Source organism: Hemiscyllium ocellatum, chromosome 30 (assembly GCF_020745735.1).
Source record: "Hemiscyllium ocellatum isolate sHemOce1 chromosome 30, sHemOce1.pat.X.cur, whole genome shotgun sequence".
Lineage (NCBI taxonomy): Eukaryota > Metazoa > Chordata > Chondrichthyes > Orectolobiformes > Hemiscylliidae > Hemiscyllium > Hemiscyllium ocellatum.
In genome coordinates, this window is record NC_083430.1 from 55,505,974 (window position 1) to 55,530,728 (window position 24,755).

At 43.2% G+C, this 24,755-nt stretch overlaps 1 protein-coding gene across 1 annotated transcript in view; it reads right to left on the reverse strand.

Annotated features, from left to right (window-relative positions):
* LOC132829773 (alpha-taxilin-like) overlaps positions 1–24,417 on the reverse strand; it is a 101,234-nt gene extending 76,817 nt beyond the window's left edge. The window contains exons 1-2 of the mRNA XM_060847126.1: positions 24,244–24,417; positions 15,537–16,186 (exon numbers count right to left, since the gene is read on the reverse strand). Coding sequence (XP_060703109.1) covers positions 15,537–16,170 — 634 coding nt within the window. The 5' untranslated portion in view covers positions 16,171–16,186; positions 24,244–24,417. The remainder of the gene's footprint in view (positions 1–15,536; positions 16,187–24,243) is intronic.
* Positions 24,418–24,755: the final 338 nt, after the last annotated feature.

Here is a 24,755-nt window from a genome sequence, read left to right on the forward strand (position 1 = left end):
GATGGTAAGTATTCCGCTTGGAGGTCAGTGACCAGTGGTGTCTCGCAGGGATCTGTTCTAGGACCTCTGCTCTTTGTAGTTTTTATAAATTACTTGGATGAAGTAGTGGAAGTGTGGGTTAGTAAGTTTGCTGATGACACAAAGGTCAGTGGTGTTACAGGTAGTGTGGAGGACTGTCGCAAGCTACAACAGGACATTGACAAGATGCAGAGTTGTGGCAGATGGAGTTCAACCTGGACAAATGCAAAGTGATTCATTTTGGAAGGTCAAATCTGAATGCTGAATACAGGGTTAAATACAGAATTCTTGGCAGTGTGGAGGAACAGCGGGATCTTGGAGTCCACGTACATAGATTCCTCAAAGTTTCAACCCAAGTTGATAGGGTTGTTAAGGCGACGTATGGTGTGTTGGCATTCATTAACAGGGGAATTGAGTTTAAGAGCCGCAAAGTTTTGCTGCAGCTCTATAGACCCTGGTTAGACCACACTTGGAATAATGTATCCAGTTCTTTCATGAAGTCATATAGCATGGTAGGAAGGATGCAAATGCTTTCAGGAGGGTGCAGAGCAGATTTACCAGGATGATGCCTGGATTGGAGAGCTGGTCTTAAGAAGAGAGGACGAGTGAGCTTAGCCCTTTTACATTGGAGAGGAGTAGGAAGAGAGGTGACTTGATAGAGGCATACAAGGTAATGAGAGGCATAGATAGAGTAGATAGCCAGAGTTTTGTTGTGGCTCTGTTCGCCGAGCTGGAAGTTTTTGTTGCAAACGTTTCGTCCCCTGGCTAGGCGACATCATCAGTGCTCTGGAGCCTCCAGCGAAGCGCTTCTTTGATGTTTCTTCCGGTATTTATAGTGGTTTGTCCTTGCCGCTTCCGGGTGTCAGTTTCAGCTGTCCGCTGTAGTGGTTGGTATATTGGGTCCAGGTCGATGTGTTTGTTGATGGAGTTTGTGGATGAATGCCATGCCTCTAGGAATTCCCTGGCTGTTCTCTGTCTGGCTTGCCCTATGATAGTAGTGTTTTCCCAGTCGAATTCATGTTGCTTCTTGTCTGTGTGTGTGGCTACTAGGGATAGCTGGTCGTGTCGTTTCGTGGCTAGTTGATGTTCATGTATGCAGATTGTTAGCGGTCTTCCTGTTTGTCCTATGTTTTGCCAGAGTTTTGCCCCAGGACAGAAATGGCTTTCATGAGAAGTCATGGTTTTAAAGGCGATTGGAAGAAGATATAAGGGGAAAATGTCAGAGGTAGTTTCTTTACGCAGAGAGTGATGGGTACGTAGAATGCACTGCAAGTGGTGGGAGTAGAGTCAGAGACAGTAGGGACGTTTAAGGGACTGCTGAACAAGCACATGGATGGCAGTACATTGAGGGGAGTGTAAGTTAGGTTGATCTTAGATTAAGATAAAAGCTCGGCACAACATCATGGATTAAAGCACCTGTACTGTGCTCTGTTCTACTTGGGGGGGTATCACCAATGTCAGTGAATGTTCAGGGCAATGGTTGAATTCTGTTGTTTGCGATGGCCATTGCCTAGCATTTATGTAGTATACATGTTTTTTTCTCAACTCAAGCCTAGTATCATCCATGTCTTGCTGCAAATGGACACAGACTTTTTCAGTATGAGATTTGCGAATATCACTGCACAATTGCAGTTGTCATTGAACATCCCCACTTCAGACCTTATGATAGAGGGAATGTGACTGATGAAGCATCTGAAGATGGTTGAGTCAAAGGCTTGACCCTGAGAAAGTCTTCCTGAGATGCCCTGGAATTGCAGCAACCACAATTATATGCCTTTGTGCTCAATATGGCACTAATCAGTACAGAGGCTCTCCCAGTGTCCATTTCCCTACTTTCAGTTTTGAGAGAGCTTCCTGATTCCATATTCAGTCAAACGCTGAGTTCACTCTTTTGTCTGTTTGAACTAAGGGTGCAATGAGGTCAGAAGCCAAGTGGCCTTGGTGGAACTAAATTTGAATCCAATCAGCAGGTTATTACTAATTAAATGCTCTTTAATAGTACTGTCAAGGGTCCATTCCATTACTTTGCTCATGATAGAGACAACAGTGGGGCAGTAATTGACCTGTGTAGGTTTATCTTTTTTTCCCACATTGTTCAGTGGATACCAATGTTGTAACTTGATTGGAACAGCTTGGCTACTGATACAGCTATTTCTTGAGAATGTCTTTTGTACTATTGCCAGATGTGGTCAGCGACCATAGCCTGAAGTATCCAGTGCAATCAACTATTTCTTGATGTCACAAGTCACGGCTGAAGACTGGTATCTGTGATGTTGCGGACCACAGGAGGGCATCGAGATGGATATTCCAGTCGGTACTATTTCAGGTTGCTTTGCATGCAAAGTAATTCTATGTTGGAGCTTCACATGGTTGATCCTTTTTTTTTGAAAAGGAAGGCCTGGAGCAGTTCTTGGCATGCTGTTGCAAACTCTTTGTTGAATAAGGATTGATCTCTTGGCTTGATGGCAATGGTAGATTGGGGGATAAGCGAGTCCATGAGAATGTAGATTATAGTTAAAAACAGTTCTGCTATAATTGATGGCCCACTGCAGCTCAAGGATGCCCAATTTTGAATTCCTAAATCTGTACTAATTGACAGACTTTGAAAAGTGTTCATGCTAATGCAGGTAGGGCTTTGAATTAAATAGTGGCAGAGGTTGGAGGTTTAATTGCTTGAAACATTAGATCAAGGAGAAGGCAGGGTTGCAAATTGGTGATAGCCTTACAGCTATTATGGAAACATGGTTACTCAGAGACCAAAGTTGGGAACTTAACATGCAGGGATATTTGACCTTCCAGAAAGATAGAGGGAAGGAAAAAGATGGAGGAGTAGCACTATTAATAAGGAATGAAAGCACAGTTGAGAGAGATGGTCTGGGCTAAAATGATGTTCATTTGGACAGAGATTAAAAAAAGCAATAAAACTAGTAAGAAGTTTCCAGACCTCCAAACAGTAGCCATACTGTAGGAAAGATTATAAATCAACAAATAACAGAAGTATGTAGAAAGAATAGAGCAATAATCATGGGTGACATTAACCCAATCAACATGAAGATTTAAAAAATTGGGAAAAGTAGCTATGACAACAAACTTACAGAATGCATTCAGGATAGCTTCCTAGAGCAAACTTCATATAGCCAAACAGAGATCTGATACGGGATAATGAGACAAGTTTAAAAATGACTTCAGACTAAAGATCCCCTAGGAAGTAGTGATTATAACATGATAAAGAATTTAATATTCTGTTCAAAAGTGAGGAACTTGCATTGGAAACAACTGTGTTTAACTTAATTAAGGCAATGAAACTAGCATAGACTTTGTTAAAATGAACTGAGCAGATAGATTAGCAAGAATGACAGCAAGCAAGCAGTGGTAGAATTTAAGGAGCTAATTCATGACTCTCAGCAAAGAATTATCACAGTAAGGGAGCAAAGATTATAAGAGAGGGATAAACCAAACATGGCTAACCAATGAAGTTAAGGAAAGTATTAAGTTGGAAGAAGGAGGATGACTAAAAAGGTAATAAAGATAGAAAATAAACAGAGGGCAAACTAGCAAGGAATATGACAACTGATAATAACAACTTCTTCAATTATATAAAAAGTCAGCGAGCTCAAAGTGAACGTACACCCCTTGGAAAATGAATGTGTGGAAATGGTTTTGGGGAACAAAGAAATTGCAAAGGAGTTAACGGATATTTTGCATCAGTCTTTATGGTAGAAGGTGCTTTCAACATCCCATTAATACAAAAGAATTAAGTACCATCACCAGCACTAGAGAAGCAGTATGAGACAAACTAACAGGGATAAAGACAGATGAGACCCCTTGATGGCCTGCACTTTAGTATTCTAAAAGAGCTAGCTATACAGACAGTGATGTATTGACTGTAATTTTCCAAAAATTGTTGGATTCTGGAGAAGTACCATAGAATTGGAAAACGTCAATGTGACACTCACACTCAAAAAAGGGAGGCCAAAACGTCTATAGGCGTATTAGCCTGACAAGTATTGTAATTAACATGTTTCTACTTCAACAGCAAGAAATCAGAATGGTGTGTTGGAAGGAGGTCATTGTACATACTGGAACTAACAACATAGGAAGGAAAAAGGATGAGATTCTAAAGGAAGAATATAGGAAGTCAGGCAGGAATTTAAAAAGGAAGTCCTTGAGGGTGGTAATATCTGGATTACCTCCAGTGCTAGGAGCTCACGAGGGTAGCTGAGGACATTGGGAGAGGAGCCGAGTGGACAGCAACTTGAGAAGGTGAGTGATTCTGTTACTGAATGGAAAACTAAAAGGTGATGTCACAGGAGGGCTGTGATTTGATTGATTAATAAGGGGTCTGCTAAATTGGAATGTGTTAAATTGAACCTTCTTAATTTATTGGTTACAACTTGCATAAGTAGAGATACATAAACAGTTAAAAATTGAAAAAAAAATTCAAACCTAATTAAATAAATTAAGGATGGAGAGCCAGGTGATAGAACATAGAACAGAACAGTATAGCACAGTACAGGCCCTTCAGCCCTTGATGCTGTGCTGAACTTTTACCCTACTTTAAGACCAAACTAACCTACAAATCCCTTCATTTTACTACCAAACATGTGCCTATTCAAGAGTTGCTATATGTCCTTAATGTATCTGACTCAACCACCATCGCTGGCAGTGCATTCCATGCACACACGACAGAGGAAGTAACAAAGAAGATTGATGAGGGGAGAGCGATGGATGTGATCTATATGGACTTCAGTAAGGCGTTCAACAAGGTTCCCCATGGGAGACTGATTAGCAAGGTTAGATCTCATGGAATATTGGGAGAACTAGCCATTTGGACACAGAATTGGTTCAAAGGTAGAAGACAGAGGGTGGTGGTGGAGGGTTGTTGGTCAGACTAGAGGCCTGTGACCAGGGGAGTGCCACAAGGATTGGTGCTGGGTCCACTACTTTTTGTCATTTACATAAATGATTTGGATGCAAGCATAAGAGGTACAGTTAATAAGTTTGCAGATGACACCAAAATTGGAGGTGAAGTGGACAGGGAAGAGGGTTACCTCAGATTACAACAGGATCTTGACCAGATGGGCCAATGGGCTGAGAAGTGACAGATGGAGTTTAATTCACATAAATGAGAGGTGCTGCATTTTGGGAAAGCAAATCATAGCAGGACTTATACACTTAATGGTAAGGTCCTAGGGAGTGTTGCTGAACAAAGAGACCTTGGAGTGCAGGTTCATAGCTCCTTGAAAGTGGAGTCGCAGGTAGGTAGGATAGTGAAGGTGGCATTTGGTATGCTTTCCTTTATTGGTCAGAGTATTGAGTACAGGAGTTGAGAGGTCATGTTGCAGCTATACAGGTCATTGGTTAGGCCACTGTTGGAATATTGCGTGCAATTCTGGTCTCCTTCCTATTGGAAAGATGTTGTGAAACGTGAAAGGGTTCAGAAAAAATTTACAAGGAGCGTCGGAGACCGAGGGGTGACCTTATAGAGGTTTACAAAATTATGAGGGGCATGGATAAGATAAATAGGCAAAGTGTTTTCCCTGGGGTCAGGGAGCCCAGAACTAGAGGGCATAGGTTTAGGGTGAGACAGGAAAGATATAAAAGAGACCAGAGGGGCAACCTTTTCACGCAGAGGGTGGTACAGTATGGAATGAGCTGCCAGAGGAATTGGTAGAGGCTAGTACAATTGCAATATTTAACCCACTACCCTTGCCTCCAGCACCCCATTGTTTATTGCAAGTTCTTATCTGATGAGAGTCACGCTAGCTGAACCTTTCGTTTCACAAAACTCAAAACTTGTTTCCCTACCTGCTCATACCCTACACACATTGTGGAGAGTTGTTGTGACACTATCCACAACTCCATCAACCTTCATATCATTGGCAAGCTTACTAACCCACACTTCCACTTCCTCATACAAGTCATTTAACAAAATCACTTTCCATCTTTCCAAATACTTTCCATCTACCACCACCCTGACAGCTTAATGTTCCAGGATATAAATGCAATGTGAAGAATAGAGGGGGGGGGGAGGGAAGGGAGAAGGGGGAGTGGCATTTTTAATAAGGAATAATATTACAGCTGTACTTGGTGAGGATATTCCTGGGAACACTTCTAGGGAAGTTATTTGAGTGGAACTGAGAAATAAGAAAGGGATGATTACCTTATTGGGATTGTACCAATAAGTACAAGAAAGTTTTCTGATTCAGGACATGGATGTACCTACCAGGGAAGGTGCAAAACTCAACTTACTCTGGGGAAATACGACAGGGTAAGTGACTGAGGTGTCAGTTTGGGGGCCAGTGATCACAATTCCATTAGTTTTAAAATACTGGATCTAAAAGTTAGAGCTCTAAATTGGAGAAAAGCCAATTTTGATGGTATTAAGCAAGAACTTTCAAAAGTTGATTAGGTGCTGATGTTCACAGGTAAAGGGATGGCTGGAAAATGGGAAGCCTTCAAAAGTGAGATAACATGAGTCCAGAGACAATATGTTCCTGTGAGGGTGAAAGGCAAGGCTGACAGGTGTAAGGAATGCTGGATGACTAGAGAAGTTGAGGTTTTGGTCAAGGAAAAAAGGAAGCACAGAGTATTGAATACTGGAGTTGGGAAGTCATGTTCCGGCCGTACCGGACATTGGTTAGGCAACTTTTGGAATATTGCATGCAATTCTGGTCTTCCTCCTATTGGAAGGAGACTGTGAAACTTGAAAGGGTTCAGAAAAGATCGACAGCGATGATGCCAGGGTTGGAGGATTTGAGCTATAGAGAGAGACTGAACAGGCTAGGCTGATTGATTCCCCTGGTGCGTCAGAGGCTGAGGGGTGATCCTATAGAGGTTTATAAAATCTTTTTTTTTAGATTACTTACAGTGTGGAAACAGACCCTTCGGCCCAACAAGTTCACACCAACCCGCCGAAGCAACAACCCACCCATACCCCTACATATACCCCTTACCTAACACTACGGGCAATTTAGCATGGCCAATTCACCTGACCCGCACATCTTTGGACTGTGGGAGGAAACCGGAGCACCCGGAGGAAACCCACGCAGACACGGGGAGAACGTGCAAACTCCACACAGTCAGTCGCCTGAGGCGGGAATTGAACCCAGGTCCCTGGCGCTGTGAGGCAGCAGTGCTAACCACTGTGCCACCGTGCCGCCATGAGGGACATGGATAGGATAAATAGACAAAGTCTCTTCCTGGGGTGGGGGAGTCGAGAAGTAGAGGTTTAGGGTGAGACAGGAAAGATATAAAAGAGAGACCAGAGGGGCAACCTTTTCATGCAGAGGGTGGTATGTGTATGTAATAGTAGTGTTGTCCCAGTCGAATTCATGTTGCTTGTCATCCCTGGCATCATGACAAGCAACATGAATTCGACTGGGACAACACTACTATTATAGGACAAGCCAAACAGAAAACAGCCAGGGAATCCCTAGAGGCATGGCACTCATCCACAGATTCAATCAATGAGCACATTGAATGAGCCAAAGGGCCTGTACAGCGCTGTATTTTTCTATGTTCCATGTTTGAGGGGCTAATTAGCCTACTGCTGTTGCTGTTCCTATTTTCCATATTCTTAGCAATATGAGCATTGTAATAACTCCTGGAAGCAACGTAAGTACAAAATTACATCACTGTTGAATCAGAAAGCACACCTCACATGGTGAATCCATTAGTTTCAGAGTTCCTTCTGGATCAGGTGTGATATTGTCATAATTAACCATATAAAATACAGGCATTGAGGCAGAATACATCTCTTTGGAAACTCACCATTGCATCAAGTAGGAGAAGAGTGGGGGGCAGGGGGAGAAGAGTGGGGGGCAGGGGGAGAAGAGTTCTTTGCAGCTACCATACACACCTGATGCACTACATGCATGTATCATTTACAAAAGTAACAAAAAAAACTTTTACAAAGTGTAATGTTTGGGATAGAGTATAACCTTGGCAAGCTGACCTCCTCTAAACAAAGTTTTGTTACTCTTCACCCTCCCTCCATGCAATCACTAAACTGACAACTGTTGCAAAGGCAGACACGTAACTGGAGTGAGAAATGAGTGTAGGCAACAGTGTAATCACAAGGAGAAGATAATCAGTGAAACTGTGCAAGGATCAGCACTTCATTCCCTCGTTATCATCTACATTTATGGCTTTAAGCAAACTACTTCTTAGCCTTACGTTTGGAGAGGAGGCTAAAATAAATAGATACAGTCAAGTTAAAGTTCCAGGAAAAGTTACATTGGTAAAAATCAAACATAAAAATAGAAAATTAAATATCAAATAGAAACGTTTTGTCACCACCAGGTCTGACTATAGCAATCATCTCCATAAACTTTTAACTCATCTAAAACTCTGCTAACATTTTCCTGGCTCGCATATACTGAACATCATCAGTTTTATATCTACTAAATGCCTCAAGTTGAAACTTCACTGCCTTATGTTCAAATGCCTTCACAGTCTTTCCCCATCCAATTCTGTCACCTAGCAACTCTAATTCTCTAAACCTACAGTCTTCAGATGATTCTGCATTCTGTTGACTCTGGCCTCTTCTAATTCTATTAACACCTGTGTCTGGAAACAATTTCATCCAAAAAAATAAGAATTTTCTCCTTAAACCTCTCTGACAAAGTCCACTATCTTTGCCAAAAGGTTTTGTTATCTGTTCCAATACTTACCTTGTTTGGCCTCAGCATCCACCTTTGTCCAACTGAGTAGCACTTTCGGACATTAATCCAGCTGAAGATACCACATAAAATACAAATTGCTTTGCTAGTGTACCAGGACAAGACTAAGCAAAAAAAAAAGTATAAGGAAGAGAACAGAGAAGTGTCACACAATCACTGGAGGTGATTGGAATGGTTCTAGTTCTACTACAGGTAAAGGAACAAGTTGTTTGGCTAGTCTCTAAGTGGTTGAGGTCTTCTCTATGATTTTAACAGTACATATGTTGGCGGTAAAGTCCATAAAATATATAAAAGGCAGCATAAATAACCGAATAATATAATTCAAGACTACAATCTATCTGCAACCCATGCAAATTGTAATTAGCTACATAAAATTAGAGCGATGAATACCATAAGACATGGAAGGAGAACCAGGCCATTCGTCCCAGTGAGGAGAAAGGGAGGACTGCAGATGCTGGAGATCATAGTCAAGGGTCACCTCCAGTGATTGTATGACACCTCTGTTCTCTTCCTAGTACATTTTTGTCGCTCATTCTTGTCCACACTAGCAAAGCAATTTGCATCTTATGTGGTATCTTCGACTGGATTAATGTCCAAAAGTACTATTCAGTTGGACAAAGCCTTCATCAGAGCTTATGCCCAAAACATCAATTCTCCTGCCCTTTAGATGCTGCCTAACTTGCTGTGCTTTTCCAGCACCACACTCTCAACGATCGGCCCATTGAGTCTGCTCTGCCACAAAGTTAGATCACAACTGTAATAGCCCTGACAAGGTTCTTGGGCATTACTAATTAATATCCCTTTGAAGCTCACCGAGTATGGGTTCCCTGGGTGACAAGTAATAGCCTGCCCAGTAATACACCAAGGCTATACCTGAGGTTACATTTGTGTCTGGAAGTCACTGGAGAGGGAGCCTGCAGTGTCCACTAATACTCTCAATGTCTTTAAAAAGAGATGGGTACCGTGGGGCATCCAGAGCTTTATTCTCTCCACCCAACCCCATTTTGATTGAGACTCTTCCTGCTCTCCCTACCCTGTCCCTTTCACTTGATAGTTTACATTGCCCATAATGGGCTTTGCATGTAAATGTCAAAGTGGCTGCACAGGTGACTACTGGTGGGAGTTTATAGTTAAACACAAACTAAATCATGGTGATTTGATAGTGAGAAAGCTGCTTGGTTTTGTGAGATAACATTTCCAGATAGAAGGAAAAAAAGGAAAACAAAATAAAGCAGACCCAGCACAAGTTATGCTCGTGCCTTGGTGTCACTGGAGAGGAAGCATGCAGTGCCCAATGCTCCTGATACCTTCACAGAAAGGTGGCACCTCAGGGGATATTTCCTCCCCCTACTCCACTTTGATTAAGACCCTTCCCACTCTATTGCCCCCCACTCTTTGATGATCTACATTGCCCGTAATAGGTTTTGCATGTAAATTTCTAATTGGCTACATGGGGCATTTACTGGTGGCAACTAGTAGTTAAAACAAAAACGTCACAGTGATTTGGTGGTGGGAAAGCCATTTGGTTGCATTTGTGTAGCACAGTGGTAGTAACCCTACCTTTCAACCAGGAGGTTCAAGTTCAAGTCCCACTTGCTCCAGGAGTGTGTCACAAGATCTCTGAACAGGTTGATTAGAAAATATCTATGAAGCAGACCCAGTAGGGACACTTGTGGCAGGGTGGCAGTTTCCATGCCTCTGAATCAGGAAGCCCAGGTTCAAGTCCAGCTTTGGAGGTGTGCAATAACATCACTGAACAGGCTGATTAGAAAGTATCCATAAACCATAAAGCAGATCCAGGTGCCTTGTCTGTACTGGGTTTTGCATCTAAGTTTCTAACTGGCTATAAGAGAGACTTACTGGTAGCTGTTAATGGTTTAAGATAATGTTGCAGTGATTTGGCAGTGGGAAAGCCAGTCCATTGCATAACACTTCTGGATATTAAAAATAAACAAAAAATATAAAGGGACGGGTCTGCCATGTGTTGTGGCCCTACTTTGATGTTCAACAATAAACAACGTTCCTTTCAAGTTGTGCTTCCTGAGTTATCACAGTAGCTGATCTGATAATCCACATATTCATTCCAGTACTGGGGCAAATAGGGGTTGTATAAATGAGATGGCATCACACTCAAGCAGGAATGCAGGGTTTAACCAAATAATAGGAAAATGTGGAAACCTATGGCACAAAGGTAAACAAATGATGTTGTCATAACCTAAGCATACCATAGGGTTGTTCTCCAATTAAACAGACATAACTGTGGCAGTTTACCCTGAGGGTCACCACAGTTTAGGTGAGTGCAGAGGTTGAAGGCAGATGCCTTTATGGCAACCTGAGCCAGCATGAGAATTCAGCACATGCTATTGGCATCACTGCATAACAAAACAGATATCCGTCCAAATGAATTAGCGTCAAGAGTGTGGTGCTAGAAAAACACAGCAGGTCAGGCAGCATCAGAGATGCAGGAAAATCAACATTTTGGGCAAAAGTCCTTCAACAGGAATGAGTCTGTGAGCCTCAGGGGTGGAGAGATAAATGGGAGTGGGGGGGGGGTAGTTGAGAGCACAATAGGTGGATGGAGGCGATAGATCAAAAGGGGAGGGTGGAGCGGATAGGTGGGAAGGAAGATGGACAAATGGGACAGGTCATGGAGACAGTGCTGAGCTGGAAGGTTGGAACTGGGGTAAGGTGTAGGATAGGGAAACGAGGAAACTGGTGAAATCCACATTGATGCCCTGGGGTTGGAGGGTCCCGAGGCAGAAGATGAGGCATTCTTTCTTCAGGTGTCGGGTGGTAAGGGAGTGGCAATGGAGGCAGCCCAGAACCTGAATGTCCTCAGCAGAGTGGGAGGAGGAGTTGAAGTGTTTGGCCACGGGTCAGTGAGGTTAATTTCTGTGGGTGTCCCAGAGATGTTTTCTGAAGTGCTCTGCCAGTAAGCGTCCTGTTTTCCCCAAAGAAAAAGACACCACATCGGGAGCAACGGATACAGAAAATGACGTGTGCAAGTGCAGGTGAAACTTTGATGGATGTGAAAGGCTCCTTTGGGGCCTTGGATGGAAGTGAGGGAGGAGGTGTGGGCACTGGTACTGCAGTTCCTGCTGTGGCAGGGGAAGGTACTAGGAGGAGAGAGTGGGTTTTTGAGAGGGGGATGGAGCGGGGGGTTATGAACCTGATGAGGTAGTCACAGAGAGAACTGTCTTTATGGAAAGCGGATAGGGGTGGGGAGGGAAACATCTCTCTGGTGGTGGGGTCTGTTTGTAGGTGACGGAAATAGTGGAGGATGATGCGAGGTATAACTCCATATGAGTTAACCAACTCTATGTCACAAGGAAAGACTGCAAAGGACATCAACTCTGCTTCAGGAGGTCTGAGTGCTCTGGCTATATTGTTCACACATAAAAGCTGCTCAGCCAGCTGAGAGCCAATCACACAGTTGTTGGCAGGCAGAAGGCCTCGTCATTGACAATTGGTCACAACTCCATAAACCAAGTCAGCTACTTGCTGCTGGCTGAATCTTACTTCACATGCACCACCTGGTGCCAGCTCGTTTGCAACTAACCTTTCCCCACTTGAACAAAAATAAGTAACATACTTGTAAAATGTGCAGTAGTCCCTTACACTATCCTCACTTTTTAAATAATAGCCCTTTCTCTATTTCCATCCACAACCATAAAGCAGTTCTCATCACCTCACCAAAGGAAGAATTTGCTGGAGGGATTCAGAGATTCATCAGGATGTCGTCTGGGATAGAGCAACTTAGCTGAAGGCAGGCTCAGATTGTTTTCTTAAGAACAGAGAGGGCTGAGGAGGGATCTGACGGAGGTATATAGAATTATGAAGGTTATGGCCAGAGTGGATAGGAAGCAGCTGTCCCCCTTAGTGAAAGAGTAAATAACAAGGGGGCATAATTTTAGGCTGAAGGACAGGAGGCTTCAAGGAAATTTGAGGAAAAATTTTTTAAGAGGGTGGTGGGAATCTGGAACGCACTGCCTGGAAGGGCAATAGAGAAAGGAAACTTCAGCAGCTTTTGAAAAGTACTATTCAAGACTATGGGCCAAGTGTTGGAGAGTGTGATTAGTGTAGATAGATCAGTACATACTCGATGGGCTGAAGGGCCTCATCTCTACTGTCATACTATGTTGAGAATAGGTTTCTACTAGTAGATGAAGCTCAATGTCAGGGACACAGTTACAGAGTAAAGAGACATTCACTTAAAAAGGAGATGCAAAGGTTTTTTTTTCTCCCAGAGGATTGTGAATTTTTGAAATTCTCTAAACCAAAGAGTGTGTGGAAGCTAAATCACAAAATATTTAAAGAGGATGCAGACAAATTTTTGAAATAGATGAGTTGAGGTATAGGATGAGCTGGAAAGAAATTGTTGAGGTCTGCAACAGCCATGGTCTTAGAGAATAGCAGACAGACTTAAGATCTTCCACTCCTGCTCCTATTTCTCATGTTCTTACGCGAGTGGTAGAAGGTATATTTAAATATGAGGTGTGAAGCCAGTGTAGCTAGACAAGTAGCAAGTGACAGACACGGTTTAGCAATCTCACAAACACCAATTCTGATCTAAACATTCTAGTCCTGAATATCGGTGGACAATTAACTCACTGGAGGAAGAAATTCCACAAATATCCCCATCCTCAATGTGGGAGCCCTGCATATCAGTGCAAGAGATAAGGGTGAAGTTTTGCAAAAATTTTCAACCAGAAATGTTGAGTGGAACGCTCAAGATACTGAGACAATATGGAAAATTGGCCAGGTTATGTACAAGCGGCAAGATTATCCGGCATCACCAATCACCACCTCATAAGTCCACTCTTGATTATCAATAAAAAATGACAGTATACGTCATCAACAGCACAATCAAGCAGCACTTGCTTGGCAATACACTGCTTACTGATGCGCAGTTTAAGCACCACCAAGATCATTGGGGGTGGCACAGTGGTTAGCACTGTTGCCTCACAGCGCCAGAGACCCAGGTTCAATTCCCGACTCAGACGACCAACTGTGTGGAGTTTGCACATTCTCCCTGTGTCTGCATGGGTTTCCTTCGGGTGCTCCGGTTTCCTCCCACAGTCCAAAGATGTGCAGGTCAGGTGAATTGGCCATGCTAAATTGCCGTAATGTTAGGTAAAGGGGTAAATGTAGGGGAATGAGTGGGGTGCGCTTCAGCGGGTCGGTGTGGACTTGTTGGGCCGAAGGGCCTGTTTCCACACTAAGTAATCTAATATAATCATTCAGCTCCTAACTTCAATACAGCCTTAATTCAAATATGTACACAAGAGCTGAATTCCAGAGTGACTACATTGATATCGAGGTTACATTTGAATAAGTGTGGCATCAAGAATCCTCAGCAAAAAGAGAATCAATCAGAATCAGGGGCTAAATTCTCTGCTACTTAAACTCTGAGCACAAAGGAAGTTGCATGTGGTTTTTGGAGGTCAGACTTTGGAGCTCCAGGGCATCACTGCAGGAGTTCCTCAGAGTAATGTTCTCAGCCCAGGCATCTTCAGCTGCTTCATTAATGACCTTCCCACCAATTCAAGGTCAGGAACTAGGACATTCAGATGATTTCAAGATATTTAGCACCATTCAGAATTGCACAGATACTGAAGCAGCACGTTTCCAATGCAGTGATGAGGAAATCAGAAAGCCACATTGGGGTCAGTCCCATTTTTACTTCTTTTTCCTGACATACTGGGGACTCAAGGGTTAAACATTCCACTGCTAAAAGGACTCACTGCAGTATCAATTGCACGCCTGTCCTCTTACAGAATGAGAGAGGTCATCACAGCAGGGGGTGGGGGTGTGGGGGGGGAAGAGCTGGCTGACTCTCAGAACTGAATCCACTGGAGCCATACATGTGGATTCCACTTGCAGCCTCAGACAAGGGTATTTGTCCTTGCGCTAAATTGTCCTGCATGGAATTGTCTGTTCACGCTTGGAAATAAATCATCTTTTTTTCAGTGTTGCTGAGTCAAATATCTGAACTGCCCCTCCAACGGCTTTGGCAGACTACCTACACCAAATGGATTGCAGTGGTTCAAGGCGGCAACTCCCCACTACCTTCTGAAGAGGTAACTAGGGATGGAGAATAGAATGCTGGTCTAGCCAACAGCACCCACATCCCATGACTCAAATGAAAGACCACAGATGGCAAAAGTCATAGCTAATGAGTTTCCACAGTATATACACATCTTAAACCTATGCTCTCTAGTTTTGAACTCCCTTACCCTGGGAAAAAGCTCTTGGCTATTTACCCTGTCCATTCTTTTCATGATTTTATAAACCTCTATAAGTCCCCTCTCAAACTCCAACATTCCAGGAAGAATGACCCCAATCTTTTCAGCCTCATCCTATAAGCTCAAATCCTCCAATCCTGGCAACATCCTTGTAAATCTTTTCTGAACCGTTTCAGGTTTCACAACATCTTTCCAATGCAGGGAGGCCAGAATAACACAGTATTCTAAAAGTGGTCTAACCAATGTCCTGTAAAGGAAAGCATACCTTCACTGTCCCATTTTGAAGGACCTCAACGTGCACCAATGGTCGCTTTGTTTGGTAACACTCTCCAAGACTTTACCATTAAGTGTACAAGTCCTGTCCTGATTTGCTAGAGGTGGTAAGGTCTATTGGTCCTAAGGGTCTTCAATGAGGCCACCTAATTTTATTCTCTTATTTGTTATTCTACATTTCAGGATATTTGAAATACAATATTGATTGGATTATTACAAATACTATAAAATGTATTAAACTAAATTACAGAAAAGTGAAAAGAGAAAAGTCACAAAATCTAACTGAACATGTTGCTGTTATCCTCGACTGACTTACCTAATGCTTTGGCTTTCTTCTTTTCTGGAGCTTTTTTCTGATCCTTGTTGTTAGGAATATCTCCATTTTCTTTCACATCTTCCACACGAGCCTCTGCCTTCACAGCCTTTTCAATGTCTTCACTTATTCCCCCACATACAATCTCCCGCACACCATTTCTCAGAGGCTCTCTATTTACACATTTTTCTGCTTCTTCCATTTCAGGTGACTCCTCAGGTTGTACAGTAGAACCCTGTTCAGCCAGATTGCAGCAATATGTGTTCAGTATGTCTTCAAGCTGTCTACTAAGCTCATCTGAAACATCAGCTGTTGAAGGTTCAGTTGGGAGATTATGCAAGCCATTTACAGCAGAAGGATTTTGAACAACTAATGACTCACTGCTATCTTCTGCATTTGTCCCATTCAGTATGTCATCACTGGTGCTTGCATTATCATGGTTTGGATCAAGCCCGTTCTGATCATCTGATTTTTTGCAAATTTCATAATTGGTTTCTGGTCCAGTAGACTGAGCAACATCCAGAGTATCCTCTCTGCCAACAATATCTGTCCCTTCAGCGGATAAACCACCAACCATTATACCCTCATGACCATCAGCAGGTGGACTGAACCCGCTTTCAGAATCTTGATTCTTCATGGCTTACGTTAAAAACCTGCACAGAAACAAAAGGAAAAGCAATTACTCACTAGAATTCAATTACATTTTAAAATTTGAATTATTTCAAATATTTCAGTCAGCCATTTTGGCAACTATTCAGAAGTACCTTTGTATGGAGAAATGAATAGTTTGAAGAGACATTTTAATTCTAAAGTTACCCTTAATTAAATATTAATGTTACAGTTGTAAAGGTTGCCTATACAGCAGAAGCTGAGATTATCAAGGATTTAATATACTGGATGGTCACTGGAGGAAAATAAACTTTTTTTCCTCCCTTATGATACAGTACAGGAGAGACTCTTTGGTCCATCGAGTAGGTCATGACCAAAAACTACATTAAAGTTACTCTAGTTCCACTTTCCACTTTGAATACTTGGTCCAATGCCTTGCATTTTGTGGCATTTCAAGTGCTCATTAAAGTCCGTTTTAAAGGCTGAGTGGTTTTCTGCCTCTACTACACTAAGGAGTGCATTCCAGATTCTCACCATCCTCTGGGTGAAAACATTTTTCCTCAAATCCCCTCTAAAATACCTGCCTGTCACCTAAAATAATGCCTCCTTGAAATTTAACCTGCAACTAAAGGGGAACAGTTGCTCTCTACCAACCCTGTCCATGCCCCTCAGTCTTATTCACATCAGTCAGGTACTCCCTCAGCCTAATCTGCTCCAAATGAAACTGCCTGAGCTAATGCAGCCTCTCCGAAATGCTCCATCTAAGGCAACACCCTGGTGGATTTCATCTGCATCCCCTTCAGTGCAACTCGATCCTTCCTATGGCGTAGCGACTAGAACTGTGCACAGTACTCCACCTATGGCCTAACCAAAGTCCTGTACAGCTCCAACATAACCTCCCTGCACTTATAATCTATGCCACAACTGATAAAGGCAAGTGTCCTTATGTCTCAACTACCTCCTCTATTAACCTATCCTTCCACCTTTTGGGGACCTGTGGATAAGTTACCAAAACTTTTCTGTTCCTCTGAGCTTCCTAGAATCCTGCCATTCATTGTATACACCCTCGTATTGCTACTTTTTCCAAAATGCATCACCTCACACTTTTCAGAGTTAAATTCTATCTGCCACTGCTGTGCCCATGGAACTAACCTGTCCATATCCCCATGTAACTCAAGAGGTTCCTTTTCATTGACAACCACCCAGCCAATCTTCATGTCATCTGCAATCTTACTAAAACCCCTACTACATTTTCTTCTGTATCATTTATATATACCAGAAACAATAATGACCAAGAACGTTACCTGGACTTCTGGGGTTAGATTGTTTGGAGAGATTACACAAATTAGATCTGTATTCTTTAGCATTCAGTAGGTTAGAGGATAATTTAATCGAAATCTTCAAGATGTTAACAGAAAGATGCAGGTTACATAAAGATAAACTATTTCAACTGGTTGGGGATTCTAGATCTAGGGCGCTTAGTCTGAGAATGAAGGCCAGACCATTCAGGAGATGCTTTATCCTCACAAAACCTCAAACCAAGACGTAGTGACATTTTGTCCATGTGGTTGTCCCTGTATTCCATGGGATCTAACCTTGCCAAACATTTTACTGAAGTCCATATAGATCTCATGTACTTGACTGAGCTTCGTTACTTCTTCAAAAAGCTGAATCAAGTACATGAGACATGATTTCCCATGCACAAAGCCATGTTGACTACCCCAACCAGTCCTCGCCTTTTCAAAAGGATGTAAAACAGGATTCTCTCCAACAATTTAACCATCCCCGATGTCAGGCTCACCAATCTTTCGATCACTGGTTTTTCCTTACCACCTTTCTTATATATTGGCACCACATTGGCCAACCTCCACTTTTGCAGCACCTCACCTTTACAATTGAATATACAAGTACCTCAACAAGGAGCCCAGCAATCACTCCCCTTGCTTCCTGCAGGAGGTGTAAGGTACACCTGATCAGGTCCTGGGGATTTATCCACCTTCGTGTGTTTTAAGATATCCAGCTCCACTGTAATACAGACATTTTTCAAGATGTCACCATCTATTTCCTCACATTCTGTACCTTCTGTATCCTTCTCCACAGTAAATACTGATGCAAAATACACGTTTAGTATCTTCCCCCATCTCGTGCGGTTCCATACACAGGCTGCGTTGCTGATCTTTGAGGGGCCCTATTCTCTCCCTAGTCACCCTTTTGTCCTTAGTGCATTTAGAGAATCCCTTTGGATTCTCCTTAACCTTATTTGCCAAAGGCATATCATGTCCCTTTTTTGCCCTCCTGATTTCCCTCTTATGTATTACTTTTATATTCTTCTAAAGACTCACTCGATCTCTGCTGTCTATACCTGACATATGCTTCCTGCTTTTTCTTAACCAAACCTCCAATTTCGTTAGTCATTCAGTATCCTTACACCTACCAGCCTTGCCTTTCACCCTAACAGGAACATACTGTCTCTGGACTCTAGTTCTCTCATTTGTGAAGGCTTCCCATTTTCCAGTCATCCCTTTACCTGCAAACATCTGCCCCCAATCGACTTTTGAAAATTTGGCCTTCCTCCCATTTAGGACTTCAACTTTTAGATCTAGTCTATCCTTTTCCATCACTATTTTAAAACAAATAGAATTTTGGTTGCTGGCCCCAAAGTCTTCCCCTACTGACACCACAGTCACCTGTCCTGTTTTATTTTCCAAGAATAGGTTAAGTTTTGCACCTTCTCTAGTAGGTACATCCACATACTGAATCAGAAAATTTTCTTGTACACGCTCAACAAATTCCTCTCCATCTAAACTCTCAACGCCATGGCAGTCCCAATCTTTCTTCGGAAAATTAAAATTGCCTACCATAGCCATCTGATTATTCTTACAGTCACAGAGTTAGACAACACAGAAACATACCCTTTGGCCCAACTTGTCTGTGCCGACCAGATATCCTAAACTGATCTAGTCCCATTTGCCAGCATTTGGCCAATATCCTTTTAAAGCTTTTCTATTCGTAGGACTGTGGTGACTTTGCATTCCGCAACAGGGATCAGTGCTTGGACCCCAGTTGTCTGCTGGGACAGACACAGTGGAAGTAGCAGCACGATAATATATACAGTCATCTGGGAGTTGCATTGGTACCCCTCAACATTGACTCCGAATCCCACAAAGTCTCATGGCTTCAGGTTAAACATAGGCAGGATCAAGGAAGCCTCCTGCTCGTTATCATGTAATGTTCTCTCTCAGCTGACGAATCAGTACTCCATGTTGAATAATGGAGGAGACACTGAACATGGCAAGGATATTAAATGCACTCTGGGTGGGAGATTTCATTGTCCACCATGAACAGAGGCTCAGCAGCAGCACTACTGATCAATGTGGTCGGGACCTTAAGGACACAACTGCTAGACCGGGTCTGTAGCACTTGGTGAGGGTAGGGAAAAAAACTTCACCTCATCCATATCAATCTTCTGGCTGCAGATGGATATGTCTATGACTATCACATTGCCCTTGTGGAAATGAAGTCCTTCCTTCACATTAAGAATACTTTCCATCGTGATGTGTGGTACTAATATCATACTAAATGGACTGATAGATCCAGCAACTCAACACTGGGCATCCATGAGGCAGTATGGGCCATCAACAGCAGAACTGCATTCTAGCACAACTTCATGGCATTGCATAGCCCCCCATTCAACAATTACGATCAAGCTAGGGATCAACTCTGGTTCAATGGAAAGTGCAGGAGGGCATGCCAGGAGTAACACCAGACACACCTGAAAATAAAGTGCCAACATGGTGAAGCCACCAGTAAGATGACTTGCATTTCAAACAGCATAAGTAGCAAGTGATAGACAGTTAAGTGATCCCACAACCAACGGATGAGATCTACGCTCTGCAAACTTGCCAAAACCAGTGACAAGGGCAGTGGATGATGAGACAACTCACTGTTGGAGGAGGCTCCACAAACATCCCAATCCTCAATGAAGGAACAGCCCAGCACAACAGTACAAAACACAAGGCTGAAGCATTCTTAGCCAAGTGGATGATCCACCTCAGCCTCCTCCAGTGGCCCCCAACATTGTAGATACCAGTCCTTCAGACAATTCAATTCACTCCATATGATATTAAAAGAACAAATGGAGGCAGAGGATACCAAAAAAGGTATGGGCCCTGACAACATTCCGACAATAGTAATGAAGACTGTGCTCCCCAAGCCAAGACCTTTCAGTACAGTTACAACACGAACATCTACATCGTAAAGTGGAAAATTGCCCAGAAATGTCCTGTACATAAAAACAGGACAAATCCAAACCAGGCAATTATGGCCCCAATCTACCCTCAGTCTACCTTCAATCACCAGTGATGGAAGGTGCCAGAGTTTTCATCAAGTAGCATCAGCTCAGCAACAATTTGCTCAGTTACACCCTGGTAAAAATAATGACTGCAGACGCTGGAAACCTTAATCAGGAATACAGGCTTTTGCCCGAAACGTCGATTTTACTGCTCTTCGGATGCTGCCTGAACTGCTGTGCTTTTCCAGCACCACTCTAAGCTAGACTCAGTTACGCCTAGCTTGGGCTCTGCAAGACCAATCAGCTCCTGACTTCATTACAGCCTTGGTTCAAACGTGGACAGAACAGTTATGGTGAGAGCAGCTGCCCTTGACATCAAGGCTGCATTTGACCAAGTATGGCTTCAAGGAGCCCTAGCAAAACTGGAATTAATGCTTATGGGGGGGGGGGGGAAGACAAAAATGTCCACTGGTCGTTGTCATATCTGGCTAACTAGATGGTCATAGTTGTGGGAGGTCAGTTAACCCATTTCCAGGTCATCTCTGCAGGAGTTCCTCGGGTCATGATCGAAGCCCAACCGTCTACAGCTGTTTCAACAATGACCTTCCCTCCATCATAAAGTCAGAAGTGTGTTGTTCTGTTCACCGACAATTGCACAATATTCAGCACTATTTGTTGCTTTATTCATCAACAAAATTAGGGCATCACTGACGAGACCCATCCCTAATTGACAGAGCAATTAACACCCAATGCAGTGTGTATGGGAGTCACATGTAGGCCAGACCAGGTAAGAATGGCAGTTTCCTTCCCTAAAGGACATTAGTGAACCCAATGGGTTTTCTGACAATTAGCAATTCATGGTCATTGTTAGACTCTTAATTTCAGACAGCTATTGATTTCATATTCCACCATCTGGGGTGGCAGAATTCAAACCTGGGTCCCCAGAACATTACCTGGACCTCCAGATTAATAGTCCAGCGATAATACTACTTAACCATAACCTCCCCAGATACAGTTCCAACAATACTCAAGAAGCATGACATTATCTAGGACAAAGCAGCCTGCTCAATTGGCACCACATCCACTCACTCCACCACACAGACTCAGTAGCAGTAGTGTATACCATCTACAAAATGCACTGCGGAAACTCAAAAGATCCTTACACAGCATGCCCACAACTATTCCCATCTACAAAGACAAGGGCAGCAGATATATGGGAACACCACCACCCTACAAGTTTCCAACATCCTGACTTGCAAATATATCACTGTTCCTTCGCTGTCACTCCGTCAAAATCATGGAATTTCCACCCCTAATGGATCAACCCACAACATGGGAACTGCAAACGTTCAAGAAGGCAACTCATCACCAACTTCTCAAAGGCAATTATGACAGGCATCAATGCTGGTCAACCAGCGATGTACACATCCCATGAATGAATAAAAGGTGATTTAGATAAGTGAACTAAACGTAACATCAGCAAATTTGTAGATGACACAAAACAGTGAGAGGTTGTATACTTTTTGTTCTGAAGAGTGACTGGACTCGAAACATTTACTCTGCTTTCTCTTTGCAGATGCTGCCAGATTTGCTGAGTTTTTCCAGCAATCCAGCTCCCAGAGTGGATGAGAACAGAGATATAGGGTGCAGGAGCAAACTGACCACAACACCATGGACCAAGGAACCATTCAAGATGGAGGAGAGAGCATAGTCAAGGGAATAGACACAATTCAGAATTGACAGTTCTGAAGGCTGTGTTGTCGATCTGGTGACCAGCTTCAGAATAACTCATCTGGTCTGCAGAGGAACCTGGACTGGGAGATGAAAGATCCAGTTATCATAGTCCACATAGATACCAAATGATACACGAAGAAAGAGGAGAGAAGTTCTGCGAGGGAATATGAGCAGGATTGAAAAGCAGAATCAAAAAGGAAATAATCTCTGATTACTACCTGAGCCATGAACTAATTGCCACAGGGTCAACAAAGTCCAAAAAGAAACTTGTAGAGATTGGTGTGGGAGAAACAGGTTTGAATTCATGTGACACTGGTGCCAATATTGGGGAAAAAGGGAGCTGTTCTGATAGGATGGGCTCCACCAGAATCATGCTGGGACCAAAGTCCTGGTGAATCACATAACTAGGGCTATGGATAGGGCTTCAAACTAAATTGTGGATAGGTGCATTCAGTTGCATGGAAAATTGTGGAAAAAGGGTGGGGTGGGTTTCAGCAGAGGTTATTAAAGTTTCCGAGATAGAGTACAGTAAGGATCAGGAATCTAACTTCAGGCACAGCAGATAAGGTTCAACTATGAGGATGGGAACAGTCAACATAGGATTAAGGGTGTTCTACTTAAATGCAGACTATACACAAAACAAGGTGAATGAGCTGGTAGCACAGATTGAAATTGGCAAGTGTGATATTGTGGGTATCACAAAGGCATGTCTGATGGGCATCATGGCTGAGAACCAAACAGAGGAATCTCAATTATCCAAATGACACAGGTGGAGAGTACTTTGTTCAAATAATTGAATGTTTGCATAATTGAATGCTGGAGAACACAGTTTAGCCAGGTATTGGGGCTTTGCAATCTTGTTCAGATAATCTGTGTCCAGATATATGCATCCTATTGACATGACAGGGTTGTCTAGTTGGTTAGTAAGTAAAATTAAATTGATAGAAAGTCACAAAATTGAAACAGGTAGAATCTGTGGAGTAGAGCTGCAGAACTGCAAAGAATAAATTAACCTGATGGGAGTTACATACAGGCCTCCTCGCAGTAGTTGTGATAAGAGGATGAAATTAAGACGATGAGTTACGGGGGTGGGGGCTGATTCTGATTGAAACTTACAGAATACTGAGATAAACCTGAGTGAAGGGATGACACTTTAGAACTGAAATGAAGAGGTGGTGTGGGCGCAGGTTTTGCAGTTCCTGCGGTGGCAGGGGAAGGTGCCAGGATGGGAGGGTGGGTTGTAGGTAGTCACGGAGGGAACGGTCTTTTTGGAAGGCTGAAAGGGGTGGGGAGGGAAAAATATCCCAAGTGGTGGGGTCTTTTTGGGGTCATTTCTTCTGCCAGAAGGTGATAAATCTGTAGAACTCATTAACAGAGAAGACTGTGGAGACCAGCCTACAGAGCAGATTTAAGATAAGAGACAGATAGGTTCTTGGTTTGTTACACAGAGAATACAGGAAAATGCTGGAAACACCTCAGCCATGATTGATTGGTGGGACACACTCAATGGACCAAATGCTCATTCTGCTCAGTAACAGGTCATTTACGCAGAATCGAGATCATGAGTGGTAAATGTCACTTCTGTAGAAGGAATGAACTTGGTTAACCGAAATGTCCCAAAGGTATCACAGTTACAACCCGTTTGCTGAAAATCAGCATATTAACCATGTGCCAAAGTTAGTAATCTGTAAGGTTGATTTACAGAAAAATCATCTGCTGAAAACCCAAGTGTTTAAGCTGAAAACTCAGCAGCGTTTACCAATAATGAAGAGACTCAGGGTCAGGCTGATCCGTACAAACACAAATCCGTTTTCCGTGGATATAAACCAAGAAGCAGAGCCCAGGAGAGAGATATTTCCACATTGTGACGGCGCGAGTGCGCAACAAACAGGAAAATCAGCCTGATCCGCCCCGGAGTGTAGATCCTGGGGCAAAACTCGGCGTTAATTTCAGCCTCGGCCTAACGCAAAACTCCACGTAAACCCCGGCGTTAATCAGGGCCTCGGCTCACACAGCCCCGGGCTTCAACAAGCCGAACCCTGTTGGAAAGAGAAAGGAAGCCCGCCGCACACTCACCGACACAACACCGCCGACCCTGTGACTTCCCTCAGTCTCCAGCGACCACGGCCACTCGGTCCGTCCTTCGCGTGAAATTCCAGATTCGCACCCACACGAACCGGAAATGCCCGTGCGTTTTCCGAGAAACAGCAGCACCAACTGACCTCCACACAAATATCCAATCAGCATTCAGAGAAGAGAGTACTTCCGGTGCGGACGAATGAGGTCGCACAGGCCTATGGGTAATGTAGTTTGGCCTGGAATCGATTGTTCCGGAATGCACTTTGACCAAAAGTAAAAATAATCTGCAGGGTCACTGCGCCTGAAAATATTAACATTGTCGTCAGATGACGTTAGACCTGCTGAGCTTTACTTACAATTTCGATTATTCTTTCTGATTCCCAGCATTTTACTGTTCTTTTGGCCAGAGGCTTGGACTCCAGGATCGGGGTGAGGGGCGGGGATACGGGCTTGGAGCGGGGCGGGGCTTGGAGCGGGGAGGGGATACGGGCTTGGAGCGGGGCGGGGCT